General features: G+C 39.2%; 1 protein-coding gene across 3 annotated transcripts in view; it reads left to right on the top strand.

Moving 5' to 3' along the window:
- The window catches only part of wu:fb59d01 (uncharacterized protein LOC322379 homolog), a 61,512-nt gene continuing 42,334 nt past the window's right edge, over positions 1 to 19,178 (top strand). The window contains exons 1-6 of one of the 3 annotated variants that reach the window (XM_028804808.2): positions 3 to 788; positions 973 to 1,116; positions 2,739 to 2,849; positions 7,147 to 7,350; positions 10,377 to 10,496; positions 12,197 to 12,390. In XM_028804808.2, coding sequence (XP_028660641.1) covers positions 413 to 788; positions 973 to 1,116; positions 2,739 to 2,849; positions 7,147 to 7,350; positions 10,377 to 10,496; positions 12,197 to 12,306 — 1,065 coding nt within the window. In that variant the 5' untranslated portion in view covers positions 3 to 412 and the 3' untranslated portion in view covers positions 12,307 to 12,390. Of the gene's footprint in view, positions 789 to 972; positions 1,117 to 2,738; positions 2,850 to 7,146; positions 7,351 to 10,376; positions 10,497 to 12,196; positions 12,391 to 19,178 lie in introns of those variants that run through there. The other 2 variants (XM_028804809.2, XM_051929492.1) reach the window with 2 other exon arrangements.

Genomic DNA, 19,178 nt, shown 5'->3' with positions numbered 1-19,178 from the left:
TAGTACTCGTCAGTGATGCCTGATTGGGCGCTTTTAGGTCTTAATGTTTTATAATTTGAACAGAATAGGAAATAATTGAGGAGCGCCTGATTTTAATACCTGTGTTTGTCAAAAGCGAACTGCTTTTACATGTTGAAATAACATTGTTAAAATACGACCGCGCGAAGTTTACATATGACCACGCCCAAGAGAAAGATAAAGGTATATATTTACATAAAGGGACGCCCCTTTTCACTGCGATTCTGCAGATTAGCAACACAGTGTATGTAGCTGGGACAGATTTTTAAAGGGATTTGGGAAATCCGAATCAGAAAAAATATATATATATATATAATCAACACAAGACGTAACAGACACTTTTTAAAGCTGCTTTATTATGTGATCCAATCCTTCAGTTCTTAAACCTTTGAAAATGGATAGAAAAAAGAAATGCGCGACATTTGTGAAGAGTTTTTCAGGCGACGATTCCGGCAACACAAGCGATGCGAAATACCAAGACCGGAGGAGAACCGGAGTGGCTGATTCAAAGAGTGTTGCTGGAATGACAGCTCGAATCAGCGATGCCCAGAAAGTGAGTGGGGCAGCCGGCACGAGCTACATACCTGAAGGCAGGGCTTCTGCGGCCAAAATACAGGGACCGAGGCGTGACAACCCAAAAATATGCACCACTGCCGGCTCGAGAGGCAACCCCGGAAAGACGACACCTGCGACAGATGCCGCGACACTAAAGCCCAAGGGTCTGCAGGTGGCACCCGTAAGAGCTGCCAGTCTGAGCCCACTTTGCAGAGGTACCGTATCGCCCCTTTCGGTCTCCAAGATGGTTATTTTTAGTTTCGTCGTTTTTATAATTACCTTTTGTGTTAATAGCAAATTTGAAGCTAATTTGCTAATGTCAGAGAATGCTTTCATATTCACGTACTTGTAATGATGGCCTTATGATTTTTTTGCTTTCTTTTTTAAACTACTAAACAGGTTATACAATAAATCCGATTGTGCCTTCATCTAGGGGCGATGTCATATCGGTCGCCCAAGCCATGCACAGAGAGAAGTTTGGCGAAAGAGTGAAGGAGCTTTTCGATCCTGAACGTGAAGCAGCACTGAAGGCGATACAAACAGGTTTGAAAGTTGTTTTTTTTCCCAACAGACTGTCCATTTTTAATCAACCTGCAGTACCCTCCGTTATGTTTGGGACAAAGACTAATTTTTTCCTTGATTTTCCCCTGTGCTTTACAGTTTAACAAATCAAACAATTGAGACGTGATTGCACATTGCGGACTTTCATTGAAGGGGATTTGCAAACATTTCGATCACACCATGTAGAAATAACAACAAGCTTTCTACATGGGCCCCTCATTTCATGTTTGGGAGAATTGGCGTCACAGGTGCATGTGACTCCTCAGGTGTGTTCCATTGCTTCATCAGTTGTCTAGCTTACTTATACTCTTTGGAGTTTGAAGTTTCCATTGTTCAACATGAGGATGAGAGCTGTGCTAATGAAAGTCAAAGAAGCCATTATGAGGCGGAAGAATAAGAATAAAACCATTAGAGACATTGAAAAAACAAAAAACTCCTGTATGGCCACCATTTTTGCACCAACCAATTTCCAATTTAGTGTTACCTATTTCTGTGGCTTCTTAATGATTTCATTCTACTACACCAAACAAGCCAAATCTGTTTAGTTTTCTTCACTTCTGATGGCAGCATCAAATGTTTTGTGGATTGAGTGCAGATCCCTACTTCTCAGATCTTCACTTTAAATGTTTGTGCCAAGATGAAAATATTTTTGCTTTTAAGAAGGCAAGAGAAGAGAGGATTCAATTAAGAAAGGAGGAATCTAAGCAGAGGACAAGTATTAGAATGTAAAGTACAGTAGATTGGACAGCGAAGAAAAAAGAAACACAGAGGAAACCAGCAGATGAAGCCGTGTCGTGTGCATAGAAGTGCTAGAAGCCACGTGAGAACAGAGGTGACACTTAATGGCCAAAAGACAAACTCATAGATAGATAGATAGATAGATAGATACTTTATTAATCCCAAGGGGAAATTCACATACTCCAGCAGCAGCATACTGATACAAAAACAATATTAAATTAAAGAGTAATAAAAATGCAGGTAAAAACAGACAATAACTTTGAATAATGTTAACGTTTCCCTGTCTGTGATAAAGAAAACTGCAAAGGTTGAGTCTGTGACATGTAAAGGGTTCTTTGTTATTTTCAGGTAATGCAAAAGAAATTCAGTTTGTATTAGTTTATGCATAATTTTGCTCAATATTTTTATCAGTATATTGGCAGTAATTGGCTGTATTATTTAGAAAGACGTATCGCTGCCGTTTTATGTCTGGGGAAAGTGTGGAAACTGCAGCAGCAGGTCAGGTAGATATCTAAAGTAAGCAGGGTAAAGCTTTCCAGTCATGGCACTCTGCCCTTTTTCATGGAAGTTAGCTTCACTACAGATATCAGGCCACTTGGACATGTAACATTCACTGTTATTGAACATAGTAGACCACCTTCTATAGTGGGAAGCAATCAATGTAATTTACAGAAGTATTTAACTGTTTTCCTTAAAAATGTATAAGAAATTCCGCCTGCAATACTTTTCCAGGATTGACTATTTGTTACCAACATAGTAAGAGTGGTCCAGTAACCCGATTTCATTCTTCTGTGTTTCTCTTTTTCATAAAAATTGGTGCGGTGACTATCTGTGATTTCCTTTCACTTCCATGTTTTGTTTGGCAGGTGTGTACATTGGCTGGAGATGTCCAGAGTTTACCTGGGACTGCTTTCGAGTTGGTGACGGCTCAAAATGTTTTTGTGGGCACTTGCTGAAAGAGCACAAGAACTATACAGGTATGCCTAGTCAGATTCAGTAATAATTCTGTTCAGTGTAGTCTTTGTTACAACACCCTTTCCCTGAAGCTTGTTAAAAGTACCTTTGTTTGTAAGAGACACAGACAAGTAGTGTAAAATGTGGGTCTAATTGGAATAATACTGCTAGAAAATGGGTGGATGAAGGGAATTTTTTAGACCCTGAAGGAGGGATGTCTTTACTATTTCTATATGCATTTGTACATGCAAGTTTTAACTGCATGATAAAAACATATTTACAAATAAATATATCCATTACTGAATCTACTGTTTGCAATATTGAGTTTCTGGAACCCAGAGCCTGTCCTGTCACATTAGGCCAAACTGGACCAATTTGATGCCTCTAAATTGTTGACACTGAAACAAATCCACACAAACCTGGACATCAGAAGTCAGGAATTTAATCAGGGTCCAGGAACTATGACACAGTATAAATATGTCCACTGTTCAAACAGACATAAACAAGTCAAAAACTAAAAAAAAAATCAAAAATGAATGAAAAAAACAGAGGTATTGTATAAACTTAGTATGAGGGGTGTTGCAAAAATCTATAGCCTTTCAGAAAAGAAATGACAATTAAGGCAAAAACTTTTTCCTCAGTGAAAGCTCATTTATTGGTGATAGGTATTTGTCTATCTATTATATAATACCTTTCCTATCTATCTATCTATCTATCTATCTATCTATCTATCTATCTATCTATCTGTCTGTCTGTCTGTCTGTCTGTCTGTCTGTCTGTCTGTCTGTCTGTCTGTCTGTCTGTCTGTCTGTCTGTCTGTCTGTTCTTCCATTGAAAGCTAATAACTGGATGAGAATGTTCACGTAGTACTGTGATACACCCTTGTGATGCTGCCATTACTGCACAGCAGCAGAATGCATTAGACATACATCTGTTTGTCTTCTGATTGTAATAATCTGCTGTTACACAAATTGATTAATGTGATACAAGTTACCCAGTTGTATACCATTAATATATCATACAGATAGAAACCAAAACTATGGAAAGTCCAAAACACATCATTCGTCCGCAAAATATTATTCATAAGTTTGTAATAAATACAAATGTTGTGTCATAACTCTTAACAATAATAGTTTAACCAAAACAGTAGATTAAAACAAAACTCAAAATATGAGATAGTCCAAAATCATTTGCTTAATATTGTGTATTTAATTATGGTTTGAGACTTCTTCTTCTTCTTCTTTTCCCACTTCAAAGTTGGGTCAACTTGCTTGATCAACCATCTCCAGACGGCTTGGTCCTGCACCTCCTCCTCAGTCAAACCCTTATCCTTCAGATCTTCTTTTACTTTATCCATCCAGCTTCACTTTGGCCTCCCTTGCTTTCTCTTCCTTTGTACTTCCATTCCCACCACTCTTTTGCCCATATAATCATTGTCTCTCCTCATCACATGTCCATACCACTTCAACATCCTTTCTTGTACTTTCTTAGATATCTCTCCCACTTTTGTTGTACCTCTGATTGTCTCATTTCTGATTTTGTCCATTTTTATAACTCCACATATCCATCTCAACATTTTCATTTGTTCCACATTCAACTTTTTCTCCTGTCCTTCCTTTACTGCCCATCTCTCGGTTCCATACATCATTGCTGGTCTTACCAATGTCTTAAGGTGACTTTTACTTTTAAAATTTACCTTAACTCTTCAATCGCACAAGACTCCTTATACCTTCTTCCAGTTGTTCCATCATCCACACTGTATTCTGTGGGTTATCTCTGCATATAATTTTCAATCTTTGGCTACCACTGATACTAGATATTAAATGTATCCAATCATTTCAGTATCTCTCCCAGCATGCTAACTTCTGAATCCTAATCATGTGCTGTTTTCTTCCTGTTTATCTTCAATGCTGTATCTTCCAAAGCCCTTCTCCATTCTTCCAACTTCCTCTCCTATGGTTTGAGTTTGCTTTCCAGAATTTACTTTATGTTCACTTTAATGAAAATATAGATGAGCTCTTCACACAGAGCTAGCTTTTCAATGATGTCACATGAAGAATTGTGCTGTCATGAACCAGTCTCTGGATCTGCGCACTGTTCCTACCTGCTTCAAGGTCTCCACCATTATTCCAATAGCAAAAAAAAATCAAAAGTCACAGGCCTGCATGACTGCAGACCAGTAGCTTTAACCTCTGTGGTGAACACCTTATTCTGAATTACCTCAACAATTCTACAGAATACTTCCTGGACCCATTTCAGTTTGCATACAGAGCCAACCAGTCTGTGGATAATGCAGTGAATTTAAGTCTGAGATTTTTTTACCAACACCTTGATAAGCCAGGTGCATATGTGAGGATCTTGTTTGTTGACTTTAGCTCTGCTTTCAATACAATCATCCTAGTGCTCCTGGACAAGAAACTCACCCAGTTCAATCTGCCATTGGATCACAGACTTTCTTACAGATAGGAAACAGTATGTGTGGTTGGGCACATACATGTCTGACCCATTAACCCTTAGTACTGGTGCGCCACAGGGATGTTTCCTTTCCCCACTATTCTCACATTATACAAATGACTGTACCTCTGGTGATTTGTTTATCAAACTTCCTAAATTTGCAGATGACATCACACTAATAGACCTCATTTCAAATGAAGTTTATTGCATATACAGACAAGAAGTGGAAAATTTGACATTGTGGTGCAGCCATAATTTAACATTCAAAAAACTCTGGAGATGATCATAGATTTCAGGAAACAGTCACCTGCTCACCTATCGCTTGTACATGGCTCAGCCATTGGGATGACAGAGTCATTTAAGGTACTGGGCAGAAAACCTTAAGTGGTATAATAACATCACTTGTATTATTAAGAAAGCCCAGCAGAGAATGTTCTTTTTGTTTCAGCTGAGGATATTCAATCTCCCTCAAGCAGTATTGGTCCAATTCTGCACAGCCATCACTGAGTCCATTCTAACCTCATCAATAACTGTCTGGTTTGGTGCTTCCTCTGTTCAGGCTAAAGACAATCTGCAGTGTATGATCAAAGCCTGTGTAAGGATCATAGGTGGTAACTCACTGCACATTCAAGTTCTATATGAGTCCAGGATAAGGAAGAGAGCCACAAAGATCTGAGTCACCCGGGGCATGACCTTTTCAAAAACTTCACTCCGGCAAACATCTTCATGCAATGAAAACTAAAACAACATGTCACCAAAACAGTTCTTTTCCATGTGCAGTTATTCTGACTAATCAGGTCTGATATTCTACTCAGTATCTATGTATACCTGCATACTGGACTGCCTGGACATATTTCAATCCTGCTATCTCTTTATGTTTTGTATTGCCCTTATATTTTATCATTTTATATTTTATCTTTTGTATTCTGTGTTGTCCTTGTATGTTGCACTGATCCTCTCAAGACAAATTCCTAGTACACATTGGTGTATCTGACCAATAAAGTGAATTCTGATTCTGAAAAGGCACAGGAACTCATCAACTCCAGAGCACATTCACAATGAACTACCAGGTATTGTTAAAGACCCTTCCGATTTATAGGGTGAAGTGCAGTTTCTGGCAGTGTTTGGTAAGTGGCCCTGTCTCCTGGTTGGCCAACCAAAAACAAAACATGGAACATAACAAGGGCAGCTTATATACAGAGACACAATCAAAAATAAAGAATGATGCACATAATCAAGATAAATAAAAGAATCAGAAATGAACAAAATAGACATAACACGTGAATTTGAACCCCAGCCAAGGGAAGAACCTTGGTTGAAATATAACAAACGCAACCTCATGTTTCTCCCAAAATGCTGACTGAAAATTAAGATGTCATAAATGGTAACTCTGGAAATGCAGATAGCACATGAACGCAACCACAAATTCTTTACAGAATTTGATGTCAAACATTTGAAGAACTTAGTATATTCCAGGCTTCCCAAGGTCTCAACAACTAGTCATGCTAGACATAATCTAAGGCAAGAAGACCTACTCAGCATTTCATGCCCATTATTTGACCATGCTGGAAAATTGTTTGCTTCAGTCACTCAGAATGAAGTGCACCTGCTGTCAGTAAACTTTGTTGTATATCTATAATTTGGAGCTCTGCCATTTTTGGTAAAATGTCATATTTACTGCACCGCTGTAGTGCCTGTGCTGCTTAAAAAGTTGGACTAAGAGTGAGAAAGCGCTCAGCTGACATCATCAGGAAATGTGCCACCTGCACTTTATGCAAGTGTAGGAGTTCCTCTGTTGCTCAGCATATGGGGGTCTCAGTGGGTTTCCATTGTTACTGTGTCTGATTCATTGTTTGTTTATTGTAGGCAGTAGCGTCCATGTGCCCTGTGCTGTCCAGTCATGCAGGTGTAAAGCCTTTGCCTTTATCCCTTCACGACCTGAAGATGTTGGGGAGTTCTGGTTAAAAAAGCGTCCAGGTTTTGATCCAGACACTTGGAGGGCAATGTGCAAATGTAAGCATTCCCATGAGGAGCATGACGCATCATTTAGTCACATCTGCAAGAAGAAAGGTAGGCCATGTTGGTTTAACTGTATATTTAAATCCAGGAGATACTTGTGGTTTTATATCATTTGGCTCATTCCAAGCTCCATTTTCTAATAAATGTGTTTTAATATCCTAAAATAGAAAGTGCCATTCCTGGACAAACTAAAAAAGTCAAGATGTGTGTTATAAAGTAAAAGACAAATGATGAATCCACTCCTGTTTTATCTCTGGGCCTTCTTAGTTACATGTTGTCCCTGTCTGCCATGTGACTTGACCTTTCTGCTTCCCATTTGTTCACCTCACAAGTACCACACTAAAGCTTGACTTTCAGAAGGCATTTGATAAGATACCAAATGAGAGGTTGGGCATCAAACTAAAAGAAGTGGGAGTTCAGGGTGTTGTATGTACAGTATATGGGTGTAAAATTGGCTCAGACACAGAAAGCAGAGGGTTATGGTGCACGGAACCCTATCAGAATTTGGTGAAATTAACAGTGGTGTCAGTTCTAGGGCAGTGGCCATTTTTAATATATATGAATGATTTGGATAGGAATATAAATAAGAAGAAGGTTAAGTTTGCAGATGATAACAAGCTAGGTGGATTGTCAGTAATTTAATGTAAGTAAATGTAGTATATTACATGGAGTAAGTAAAAATGTTAGGTTTGAATACACAATGGATGGTCTAAAAATCAAAAGTACACCTTATAAGAAGAATTTAAGTGGCATAGTGGACTTGACACTATCAACTGGCAGACAATGTTCAGAAGCCATTAAGAAGGTTAACAGTGTGCTAGGTTATATAGCGCCCTGATGTGTAGAGTACAAGTCCAAGAAGGTGATATTGAAGCTTTATAACACACCAGTGAAGCCTCACTTGGAGTACTGTGTGCAGTTTTGGTCTCAAGGCTACAAAAGGAACATTGCAGTGCTAGAAAAAGTCCAAAGAAGAGCAATTAGGCTGATTCCTGTGCTACAGGAAATTAATTATGAACGTTTAAGCAAAAGGAGATTAAGAGGAGATATAATTGAATTGTGCACAGGTGGCGCAGTGGTAGTGCTGCTGCTTTGCAGTAAGGAGACTGTGGAAGATTGTGGGTTCGCTTCCCTGTTCCTCCCTGTGTGGATAGTGCTTTGAGTACTGAGAAAAGCGCTATATAAATGTAATGAATTATTATTATGTTTAAAATTATGAATGAAATTAGTACAGTGGATTAAGACTGTTACTTTAAAATGAGTTCACCAAGAACATAGGGACACAGTTGGAAACTTGTTAAGGGTAAAGTTGGCATAATCCTTCAGAAGTTTTTCTTCACACAAGGAACCGCAGACATATGGAATAAGTTACCAAGTAGCATGGTAGACATTTGGACTTTAGGGACTTTCAAAACTGGACTTAATGTTATTTTGGAAGAATAAAGTGGATAGGACTGGTGAGCTTTGTTGGGATGAATGGCCTGTATTTATCTAGATTCTTCTAATGTTCTAAAAAGCTGTCTCTTTCTCACCCCCTCACTCACCCATTTACAATGCTGGCCTTCCCAACAGTGAATGTTAGCTAATCGCACAGCTTTACACTCATCACAGTTCTGGTTTGAGGTTTATAGACTAAATCCTCTCTATCTGCTGTTATAAAAGTGCAACCTATTTGGCAACACCTATGGTTTACCCGTGCCTACTTGTGGTTATGCACAGCAAGAAACAAATTCATAGAGGCCTATCATGTAGCAGCTGAAAATGAGATTGTGTAATTACAGGTCACTAATTAGCCCTTAGATGTCCGCGCCGGTACACAGAATAGATCAACATATCTACCTGGCATTGAGATGGCACTAGGGCTTCCAATTGTTCAAATGAGAAATTCCTAGTAAGTGTGGGTCTTACACTCACACTGTTTGAGTCTCTGTTCTTTGTACACCCTGCCTGTTGCTACTACTGATTGAATGGTTTAGTGGGGTCCTTGGTTCAGGCCAGCTGTGGTCGCTCACGGCCTCTGGCAGAGCACCTTGAAGACGATTGAATTTGACTATAGAGGAAGTAAAACTTGTAACAAGGTTTCAATAAGTGAACCTGTTGAAGGATCATTATCGAGCCTCAAGAGTAGATGGCTGGCATGTTCACCCAATCCTATCACCCCCTGTCGGTCCTTCCCCTGAGTTAGCATCCCACTAGAACTTAACTGCATTTTTCCCATACAATTAGTATTTCAGTATCTGTGGTTTCTGTTTCCGTGTGGTTTTCAGTAATGTGAATTAAAAAACTGACTGTATAAACCATCTCTTGGAGTCAACCATGTTAGAACTGCCCATAGTGGGCAGCAGTATATCTGCATCCCTTTAGCATTAACAAGCCTTTTTAAAGGCCTAATCCCCAAGGCTGCCCCCAAGCTTCTGGTTCTCTTTCTCTCTCTCCCCTGAACAACAATTTTCCGAGCTGTTAGTTGTCTTCTTCAACATGCCAGTTTGGAAGTCTTTTGGCCACTAAATTTCATTTTTCTAATAGAAGGTAACCTGGTCTCTCCTTTATATGACAACTCCACTTGCCAGATGCCCATGGATTCTCTCTTTCTCTCTGCTTAGAGGATCAGGGCACCTTTATTATAAACTAGGTTTTGTAGCCTCTAGTTTATACCATGGAAATACAACCGGCACCTTGTTACTGGTTTGCTCTCATTTGCCCTGGCCCTACTGAAGGTCAATGTGGTTGTCTCAGTTGTTGTGCCATCTTGGTGGTGATTGCCAGGACACCTCTTTACAAAACAATCTTACTGTTTTTGTCACATGTCCTCATTTCTGTTATTACTAATATTGATCATAATACAATAAGTTAACAAATCAGCCAAAATTGCCAACTTCATCTGAAAGATTCAGGACTACAATGCTACTTAAAAAACTTTATTGAATGCAAGTCCTTAACCTAAGGTGAAAGATCATTCCACAATAATTGTCAAGTTACAAAAAGTAAATGGACCTCATCAAAATATACATTTTTTATATTAAAAGCTTATATTAATATTTGGCACTAATGAACCTGCAACAATTCTGGCCCTACAGGTTGTCGATGTCTGAGTTTTGAATCCAGCTTTCTTTGTGCGTCTTGTGATCGGCGTTGGGAACAACATGAAACATTTTTTGATACGGAGACTTCAAGAAAACAATCTGGCCTTCCTTATGGTACATATTTTTGTATTCTATTAATGTTTACTTCATTTTCATTGATAAGGATAATCCTATTGTTAATTGAACAAATACATTTTAAATCACTTTTATTATTTAAGAAAGCACACGGTACGATAAAATTAGTAGTATTGCCACATGTACAATGCAATTCTTACTTGCACGTCCAACTGATATTCAACATGTCACCACCCGGAGGTGGTACAGTAGTGCACAGTTTGGTGCTGCTGCCCTATAGCTTCAGGAGACTGTATTCGGTTCTCAGCCTGGACACTCTCTGTGCCATCCTTAGACCGCTGTAACCATTAATTGTATAAAAGCAGGTTTGAGAACACTGGACAGAGAAGATTTTGCTTCTTAAACACTTTTAGCCGTTTTGGCCTATTAACCACAAAAATCACCTTTAAATTTTCTTATCATGTACCAATTCATTGCAATCATGTATTTTTTTTTAATTCATGTCATAGCATAAGTATACATGTACAGTACAACAACTACTACTGGAACATCTGTGGAGGCCTAAAAGTAGTGGCACTACCATGTCCTGTTGTTTGATCTGCAAATCGGACAGCCGTAATAAAGACTTTCTTCATATTAAAAAGACCTGGCTGCTCTTTAAGCATTTGGTTCCAGGGCAAAAAAGTGGGACACATAAACACTTGTCAACCCAACAAAGATATTTCTGCTTCCTCGTCATTTACAATTTTGAAAGGTGAAGGATTCTGTATTTTCAGTTTTTCTTGTTTTCAGTTTCCAGAATTAACTGATGTTAAGATTAAGGAATGCATTGTTTTACGTCTACAAATTGGACACATCATCAATGAAAAATGATTGGTTGATCTTCTATGGAAGGCATACAAGGGTGTTGTTGAGAATTTTCTTGGCAGCTGCAGAGCACCTGACTACTTCCTACCGACCGTAAACATTTATGCATTTCTGATTATTTATATTAAAGGTCTACCAAATTTCATGGATTTTAACATCGCTAACCCATATAATTGAATTTCGAAGTTTTCTAAAGTTTTGTTTTACATTAACTTCTTTAGCATTAACCCTGAGCATCTGTCAGGCTTGGACTTCTGTGTAAAAATGGTTAAGCCTGACTGCCTCTTGGGTTAGGCTGCTATGATCCAATGTAAAGTTCTAAGCCTGAATAATGCTTGGAACAGTATTCTGTCTCCATCCAATGGATTCAAGTAACTTAATTTTCCAAAAATTTATGAATATTTCCCACTCAATGTTATGAGTGGGGCCGATCCTTCAACCAAAGCACACAACAGGATGCAAATGAAAAGCTGTAAAGCCAGTTTTAGAACAAAGTGAAATTGAACCATTAGTTGAATTAACCCATAGTAATTAACAGTGTTAATTGGGCACCAGACGTTGACATGGATAGTGAAACTGATGTATATGGTACTGTGTAACTGAACCGCCATGATATGCCCGGTGACTTCAGTCACAAAAAGCTGCAGTGGGATGCAGTGTCTTTATGTTAAAAAGACAAAGTGATTGCGATCAAGTGTAAGTACAAGAAGGACGTCACACTGCAGCAACTGTAAATGTTTGTGTCAGGGGAAATGTGGATGACACTAAGCCTGTTTTTTGAAAAATGCACTTATTTGGAATTACCTAGGTGGTCATTTTTGCTTGAAGGTTACTTCAGCCTAGTTAAAGGCTTATTTTTGGTTTTTTTGCAGGGGAAGATTTCTTACCATTTGCCGAGATGCCAAGTTTAAGAAATGCAGTTTTAACTGGAAAGGAACATGATGACTCCATGTTTAAAGCTATAACTGGAAATGCAGAATAGCATTGGTTTTTACTTGCCTGGCAACACATGTTAACTTCTATTAAAGTCAGGTAGTGCAAAAAAGAAATATTTTTATGAACTTTAGACAGGTGGTGCTCAAAATGTATGTGGCTTGAACCAGAATGACATTCTCAATGGTCATGATTGTGTAAGTGAGTACTACAATATAATACAATGTATAATACAATACAACGCGGTGGTGTGCTGGGGAGGCAGCATAAAGAAGAGGGATGCCTCACGCCTGGACAAACTGGTGAGGAAGGCAGGCTGTATTGTAGGCACGGAGCTGGACAGTTTGACATCCGTGGCAGAGCGACGGGCGCTGAGCAGGCTCCTGTCAATCATGGAGAATCCACTGCATCCACTAAACAGTATCATCTCCAGACAGAGGAGCAGCTTCAGCGACAGACTGCTGTCATTGCCCTGCTCCACTGACAGATTGAGGAGATCGTTCCTCCCCCACACTATGCAACTCTTCAGTTCCACCGGGGGGGGGGGGGGGGGGGGGGGGTAAACGTTAACATTATACAAAGTTATTGTCTGTTATACCTGCATTTTTATCACTCCTTAATTTAATATTGTTTTTTATCAATATGCTGCTGCTGGGGTATGTGAATTTCCCCTCGGAATTAATAAAGTATTTATCTATCTACAATCCCAAGCCCTAAAATCTTTGAATTGCAAATTTCTTGCATTTATGGATTATAATGTGTGTTCAGAACCAAGTTAACATGTATTACAAAAACAGTAAAATCAAGTGTCATGCTATCAGTTAATTGCTAACACCAAAGTACAGGAAGCCTTCACAGGTTGGTTCTTATGTACATGGCTTATAGCAGGGTGAGTTTTCTTCTTCTTCTTATGCCACACTCGAGACGTTATATCTCAAAGATATAAAGTCTTGAGTGTGGCATATGAGATGGACTGCAGGATTCTGTAATCGCTGGACAAGTCCTGATGATGACCCAAAGTCTTTCTGACCCTCAGTATCAATGGCAGAAGGAAATGCTCCTGTGGTGGAATGAATTATAATGGAGAAACAAAGAGTGGTGGTGTGTGCGATAGCAGACGCTACAGGCATCATTTGTGAATCCATTCTTTAGGAACCATTAAACCGAGATCTGTATTAGTTGGATTCTCTGAATGTTGACTTCTGAAATAAAACTTCATCACATCCAATGCTTCATCGGGAATCTTAAGCTAAGTATTTGGACTGGGCAGAAACTTCTAACGGCGTAAGCCAATACAAAATTATAAAGAGGAAAGCTTAAAGAATTTGTTTGAAAATGGAACAGTATGTGAAACAAATCTGGGACTTTGTTACCTGAAACATTTAGGACACATTTAAAGTCATTATAATTTTGTTACAATTTATAATTAAACTTGCTATAATTCCTAATCATTTGAGCAGTTTTGATCAATTTATGCTAATGAAATGGCAAGATAGACCACCAGGTAGTGAAGTTGTTATCTGTGAATTATTAATAATTAATTTATTTTGATTCCAGGTAGTGAAGTTGTTATCTGTGAATTATTAATAATTAATAATTTATTTTGATTCCATCCCCCATAACTTTTCTGCATTTAATGTTCTAGAAATCAATTTTTTATGCTATTATTATTTTCTTTCTTTGTGGTTGCTTTGTTGATGTTGTCATTGTGTGCAACAAACCTTCCAACTCTAAATGCCATTTGAAAAAAATTATGAATAGGAAGAGCAAATATTACCTCATGTAAATCCAGTTTTTGGCCAGAATTGTGAACACATTACGCTGATTTGGAGACTTTAAATTGGCCCTTTGTGTGTGAGTATGACTTACAGTACAATGAGAGTTTCATCTAAAATGAGTTCCTACCCTGTGCCTGATGCTGCGTGGATGAGCTTCTGCCCCATTTACTCCAAAATGTATTAAGTGGGTTTAAACATGGAGGAAGGAATGGTAGATATTAAGTTTGACACAGAAAATATCAGCTTTTGGGGCATGGTTTGAATATTGTGGTGGATAGAGCTTCACCTGCAGATGTTGGCAGTTTGAATGAATAGGAAGGGTGAAGCTGTTGGAAACATTTAGTAAGCACTGTACAGTAGAGCTTTGAGATGGTGGGTAATCCAGCACTAGATATTAAGATGGCGCTGGAATTGACAGTTTTAGAAGTTTAGTAGAAGAGATTGAAGATGACTGAGAGCTGGTGTGTCTCTTGCACCTGTTTCTGCCTAGATGGACTCGGCTATCTTTTATGCCTGTATTACAATAAGCAGTGTGGTGGATGGCTGGTGCCCTTGCCTGGCCAGGACGCCCCTGTGATAGAAGAACCGGGGGAGAGGGCATATTGAGGGTAATACCTCCCCTGGAACACGAGAGGGCAAACCCGCCTAGCTCACAGCAGGGTCATGAGTTTGGAGCTTAGAAGCTCAACCCTGCTGAGGCCTGTGGCCACCACCAGGGGGCGCCTGAACAGTTTCTAAGCCCTGGGTTCAGACGATGATCTGGGAGCATTCAAGGAGGAAGATAAAGCTTGATGGGAGAGGAGTGGAGGCAATAGACAGAGAGAGGAGAAAGGACTGTGACTGTGCTTGTGTACTGTGCTTTGTAGTAGGGAGTGAAGGGAAAGCGCTGCTCCACTTAAAATAAAGGTGTGTGTTGGACAGAACTTGTGTCTGTCTGTGTTGGGTAGCATGACTGGTACACCGCCTGGCAGTCCACAGCACATTTAAAAAATGAATGGCTGGGAAGACAGAGCCAGCTGAGGGTGGAGTGATTAGTCCAAGTATAGATTCTGCAAGTATTGTTTTGTGCTTTCTGTAACATGTATATACTATGAGCAGAAAGACTACTGAAATGGGAAGTGTGCGCATAATACAGGTGTAACGAAGGTGGAGTCAGACATATTTATATATGACAGATTAAAGGTTGCACTGAAGCGGAGCTGAGTTTCAGCAAGCTGAGATACATTCCTGCTAGACCTACATTTGACTTTTTTTTTGCATTAGTGCTATAATATATGTAGGTGTTTTGTTTCAAGCTTGTCGTAAGTGATGCACAGGCTCCAAAAGGCATGTAAGCTGGGAGGATGCACTTCATAAATAAACCTAAACTGGAATCTATAATGAAACTTCACTCATTATTACCACCTCATTTTCAGAATGCCTTCCTTTCATGTCCTGCCAGTAATTGTTGTTTTATTAACTGGAAACGAAACAAGGTGTGGTGGCATGGGGAAGCAAGTATGGGAATTTCTGCATGTCACACGTCAGAGTGCACCCATATTGATTTTTTTGCAGCATCAGGTTAGACCAACCCACATTTAAACTGAATGAGCCCTAAGCTGTACTGTCAAAGTGTTCAGAGTTTCAAGTCGGGTTTGTGCTGTTAGTGTAAAGAGAGCTTTAGCTGAGCTGAAGGTGTCGGAAAGTCAAGTTGTACTGTATATTGTCAGTATGTGATAACAAAGAAGTAACCAGAAAACTATCAATTGATGTAATGGAGGCAGTGAGCTTGTCCATGACTAGCGTCTCTTGCTGAGCTTGGTTTAAAAAATAAATGCTTCATTTGAGGTTAAGTTTATGTTTGTGAGTTAAACATCCTAGTAGAAACATGTAGATACAGAACAGAAATGAACCAATCATTGCTGTTATTGACAGTTCTTGCTTAGATAGATAGATATGATAGATAGATAGATAGATAGATAGATAGATAGATAGATAGATAGATAGATAGATAGATAGATAGATAGATAGATAGATAGACAGTGTGGTGGATGGCCGGGGCTCTTTGTATGGTCCGGGGGAACAAGCATGGACAGAACAGTACCTCCTTGTTTTGGAGGTAGGTCCCCTTTAGTTTTCACTTCAGCATATGGAAGACATGATCAATTGGATTTCAATCTGGTGACTGACCTGGCCACTCAAGAATGTATTAATGATATTACGGACAGGTTGATTTATTGTAATCCTAAGGTGTTACTGATGTCTTGAATGGTTTTATTCTTGTTTTTCCGCTGTCACACACGTGTGATTGGGAGGCCGCTAGAGGGCCTGAGTAATAGTAGTAACACGCCAGACCAGGCGGTGGTGAGCTGCACTAATTCTCTCTCAATCCTCTGCAGACCATCCACAGGAAATCCTGCTCGGTTCTGACGCCATTGATGAAGTCACTTCTGGCCCCGAAGACGTCATTTCCGGCGTTAATGATGACGTCGCTTCCGGTCCCGGCCACATCAATTCCAGTTCCGGTCCCAATTGCGTCACTTCCTGTACTGGCTTTTAAAGCTGCCATTTTGCCTCCATACCATCAGTTCTGTTTTGGACTCTGACTTTACCCTTTTGCAGCCAGGGCATATTATATGGGTCAGGTGGCTGCCCCAAACCTTTTTCGACGTCTTTTTGTCGTTCTTGTGACACCTCCTTTATTGTCATGTTGAACAATAGCAAGTACAAACTCCAAAGGGTAGAAGGAAGCCGAGGTATCTTGTGCCTGCACTAATGAAACAGTGAAACACACCTGGTGAATCACAAACACCCGTGATGCCAATTGTCTCAAACATTATGATGCTCTGAAAAATTGGGGGGGACCATGTAGAAAATGGTTTGTCATTTGTACATGCTGTGAGCCAATTGAATGCAAATGCCCTTAAATGAAAGTCTGCAATGTGCACTTTAATCATGTCTGAATTGTTTGATTTGTAATTTTAAACTGTGGGGCAGAGGGGTAAATCAACGAAAAGTCTGTCTTTGTTCCAAACATTATGGAGGGCACTGTATATACAGTGATGTTTCTACATTAGGGGGCGAGTGGGGCATGGCCTAGCTAGATGTTGGGCAAATAAGTAATCAGTTTCCTCCAGTAATTTAACTTAATTTTCAACACTGGGTTTATTATTACCTGTTATTTGATTGGTAACTTACAAGATTTGAGACACAACTGGTTGCATTTCTTTAGTTTTTCCAATTGGAGGGAGCACAGGCGGGTGAATTGACTTGCTCATGGCAACACTGTGTCAGTAGCAGGATTTGAACACTCAATCTCGGGGTTAGAAGTCCAAAGCTTTAACCACTATACCACACTGCCTACCGTATTAAAATGCATATAATAGCCATCAACTTTGCCTTCTTAAGCATTTTTCTAGTTTCCTTTATACACTCAAATTTCTTAGCTAGGAAAGTATTGCTTTTTGTGGTATGTGAAGTTGTCTTCATGCCAGGTGCTGCAATCCTGTTTCCTGCTGAAGGGACTCGCTATACTGGCCCTGTAGTGTTGAGTGTTACCGATTTCCTTTCGGGTGTGTGTGTGTTTGCCCATGTGCTACCTGGACTTTCCAGTTTAGGAATGAGATTTAAAAGGCAGAGCTCAGCATAAAATGAGGGCTGTTCACTCATTTGCATATCCAGTTCCAGCCAATGCTACACTGCCAGTGAAGTGGTAGGAAAAGAATCATCTGCCTCAATAAAGTAGCTATATTAATTACAAAAAAAGAAAAAGAAAGCAGCTCAATATCAGAAATATATCGAGCACAAGACATTATATTGATGAGGCACCTTGAGCTTCACCGACTCGATTACACTAAAATTGAAAAAGCTACTATGGAAGCCTGATGAGTGCTTCTTCCACTTCTTTATGATTATCCCCATTTCAAAGAAGTGCAGAATTCAGGAGTGGAAAGAACAACTATATAGAAAATCACTTGTTCGATTGTTTATCAGCCTCACTCTGTCCAGCAACTGCCTGGTACCGTGGTGGTTAGCGCTGCTACAGGGCAGCCCCATTGTTGTCCTTGAGTCATGCAGAGTGTGTGGTCTTCATGTTCTGTCCATGTTATTCCTGCTTGTCCTCTTACACCTCAAAGAGATTTGATCCTGAACTTGAGGTGTTATTTCTTTCAATTTAGGCAGCTCATTGCTTAAATATTTATTTTCCTGGGCAGCAAGTACAGTGGTACCTCTGATCATGACCGTAATTTGTTCCGAAACTCTGGACGCGACCCAAACGTAATTTCCCCATAAGATTGTATGTAAATACAATTAATGCATTCCAGACAGTATGAACTGTATGTAAATATATATATATATATATATATATATATTTTTTATATTTTTATTTTATTAATTTTCATTGTAATCATTCCATACAAACAGATCAATTTATAACCCAACAAATTTGAAGACTAATCAAACCCCACCCCTGAGAAGGAGAGCTTAGCTAAAGGAAAATTGCTTAAGGCTTTTTAATAAGGCAACATTAAACAAAAGAAAGGGAGAAGTAAATATCTATGTAAATAAGAGATGGAGAAGGGAGTTAAATGCGATAATAGTTATTTCTCTTATTCTAAAATAATATTGATTAAATCCTGCCATGTTTTGAAAAAATTTTGTACAGATCCTCTAACTGAAAATATGATTTTTTCCAATTTCAAATAATATAAAACATCGGTTTCCCACTGACTTATAAGAGGAGAATTAGGATTCTTCCAATTTAACAAAATAAGTCTGCGTGCCAAAAGTGTAGTGAATGCAATCACAGTTTGCTTGTCCTTCTCCAATTCAAGTCCATCTGGAAGAACACCGAACACAGCTGTTAATGGGTTAGGAGGGATTGTGATACCAAGGCTGTCTGAGAGGCACTTAAAAATTTTTGTCCAAAATGATGTTAGTTTAGTGCAGGCCCAAAACATGTGACCCAGTGAGGCAGGAGCTTGGTTGCAGCGCTCGCAGGTTGGATCCTGCCCTGGAAACATTTTGGACAGTTTTAAGCGAGACAGATGGGCTCGATATATAATTTTTAGTTGAATAATTCTATGTTTTGCGCATATAGAACTCGAGTGAATTCTCTGCTTTGCTACCTTCCACTCCTTTTCTGATATATTGATTAAGAGAT

The sequence above is a fragment of the Erpetoichthys calabaricus genome, chromosome 7 (genome assembly GCF_900747795.2).
Source record: "Erpetoichthys calabaricus chromosome 7, fErpCal1.3, whole genome shotgun sequence".
In the NCBI taxonomy this organism is placed as follows: Eukaryota; Metazoa; Chordata; class Cladistia; order Polypteriformes; family Polypteridae; genus Erpetoichthys; species Erpetoichthys calabaricus.
Note: the sequence above shows the minus strand (reverse complement) of the source record. Positions and strands in the feature narration are given on the sequence as shown.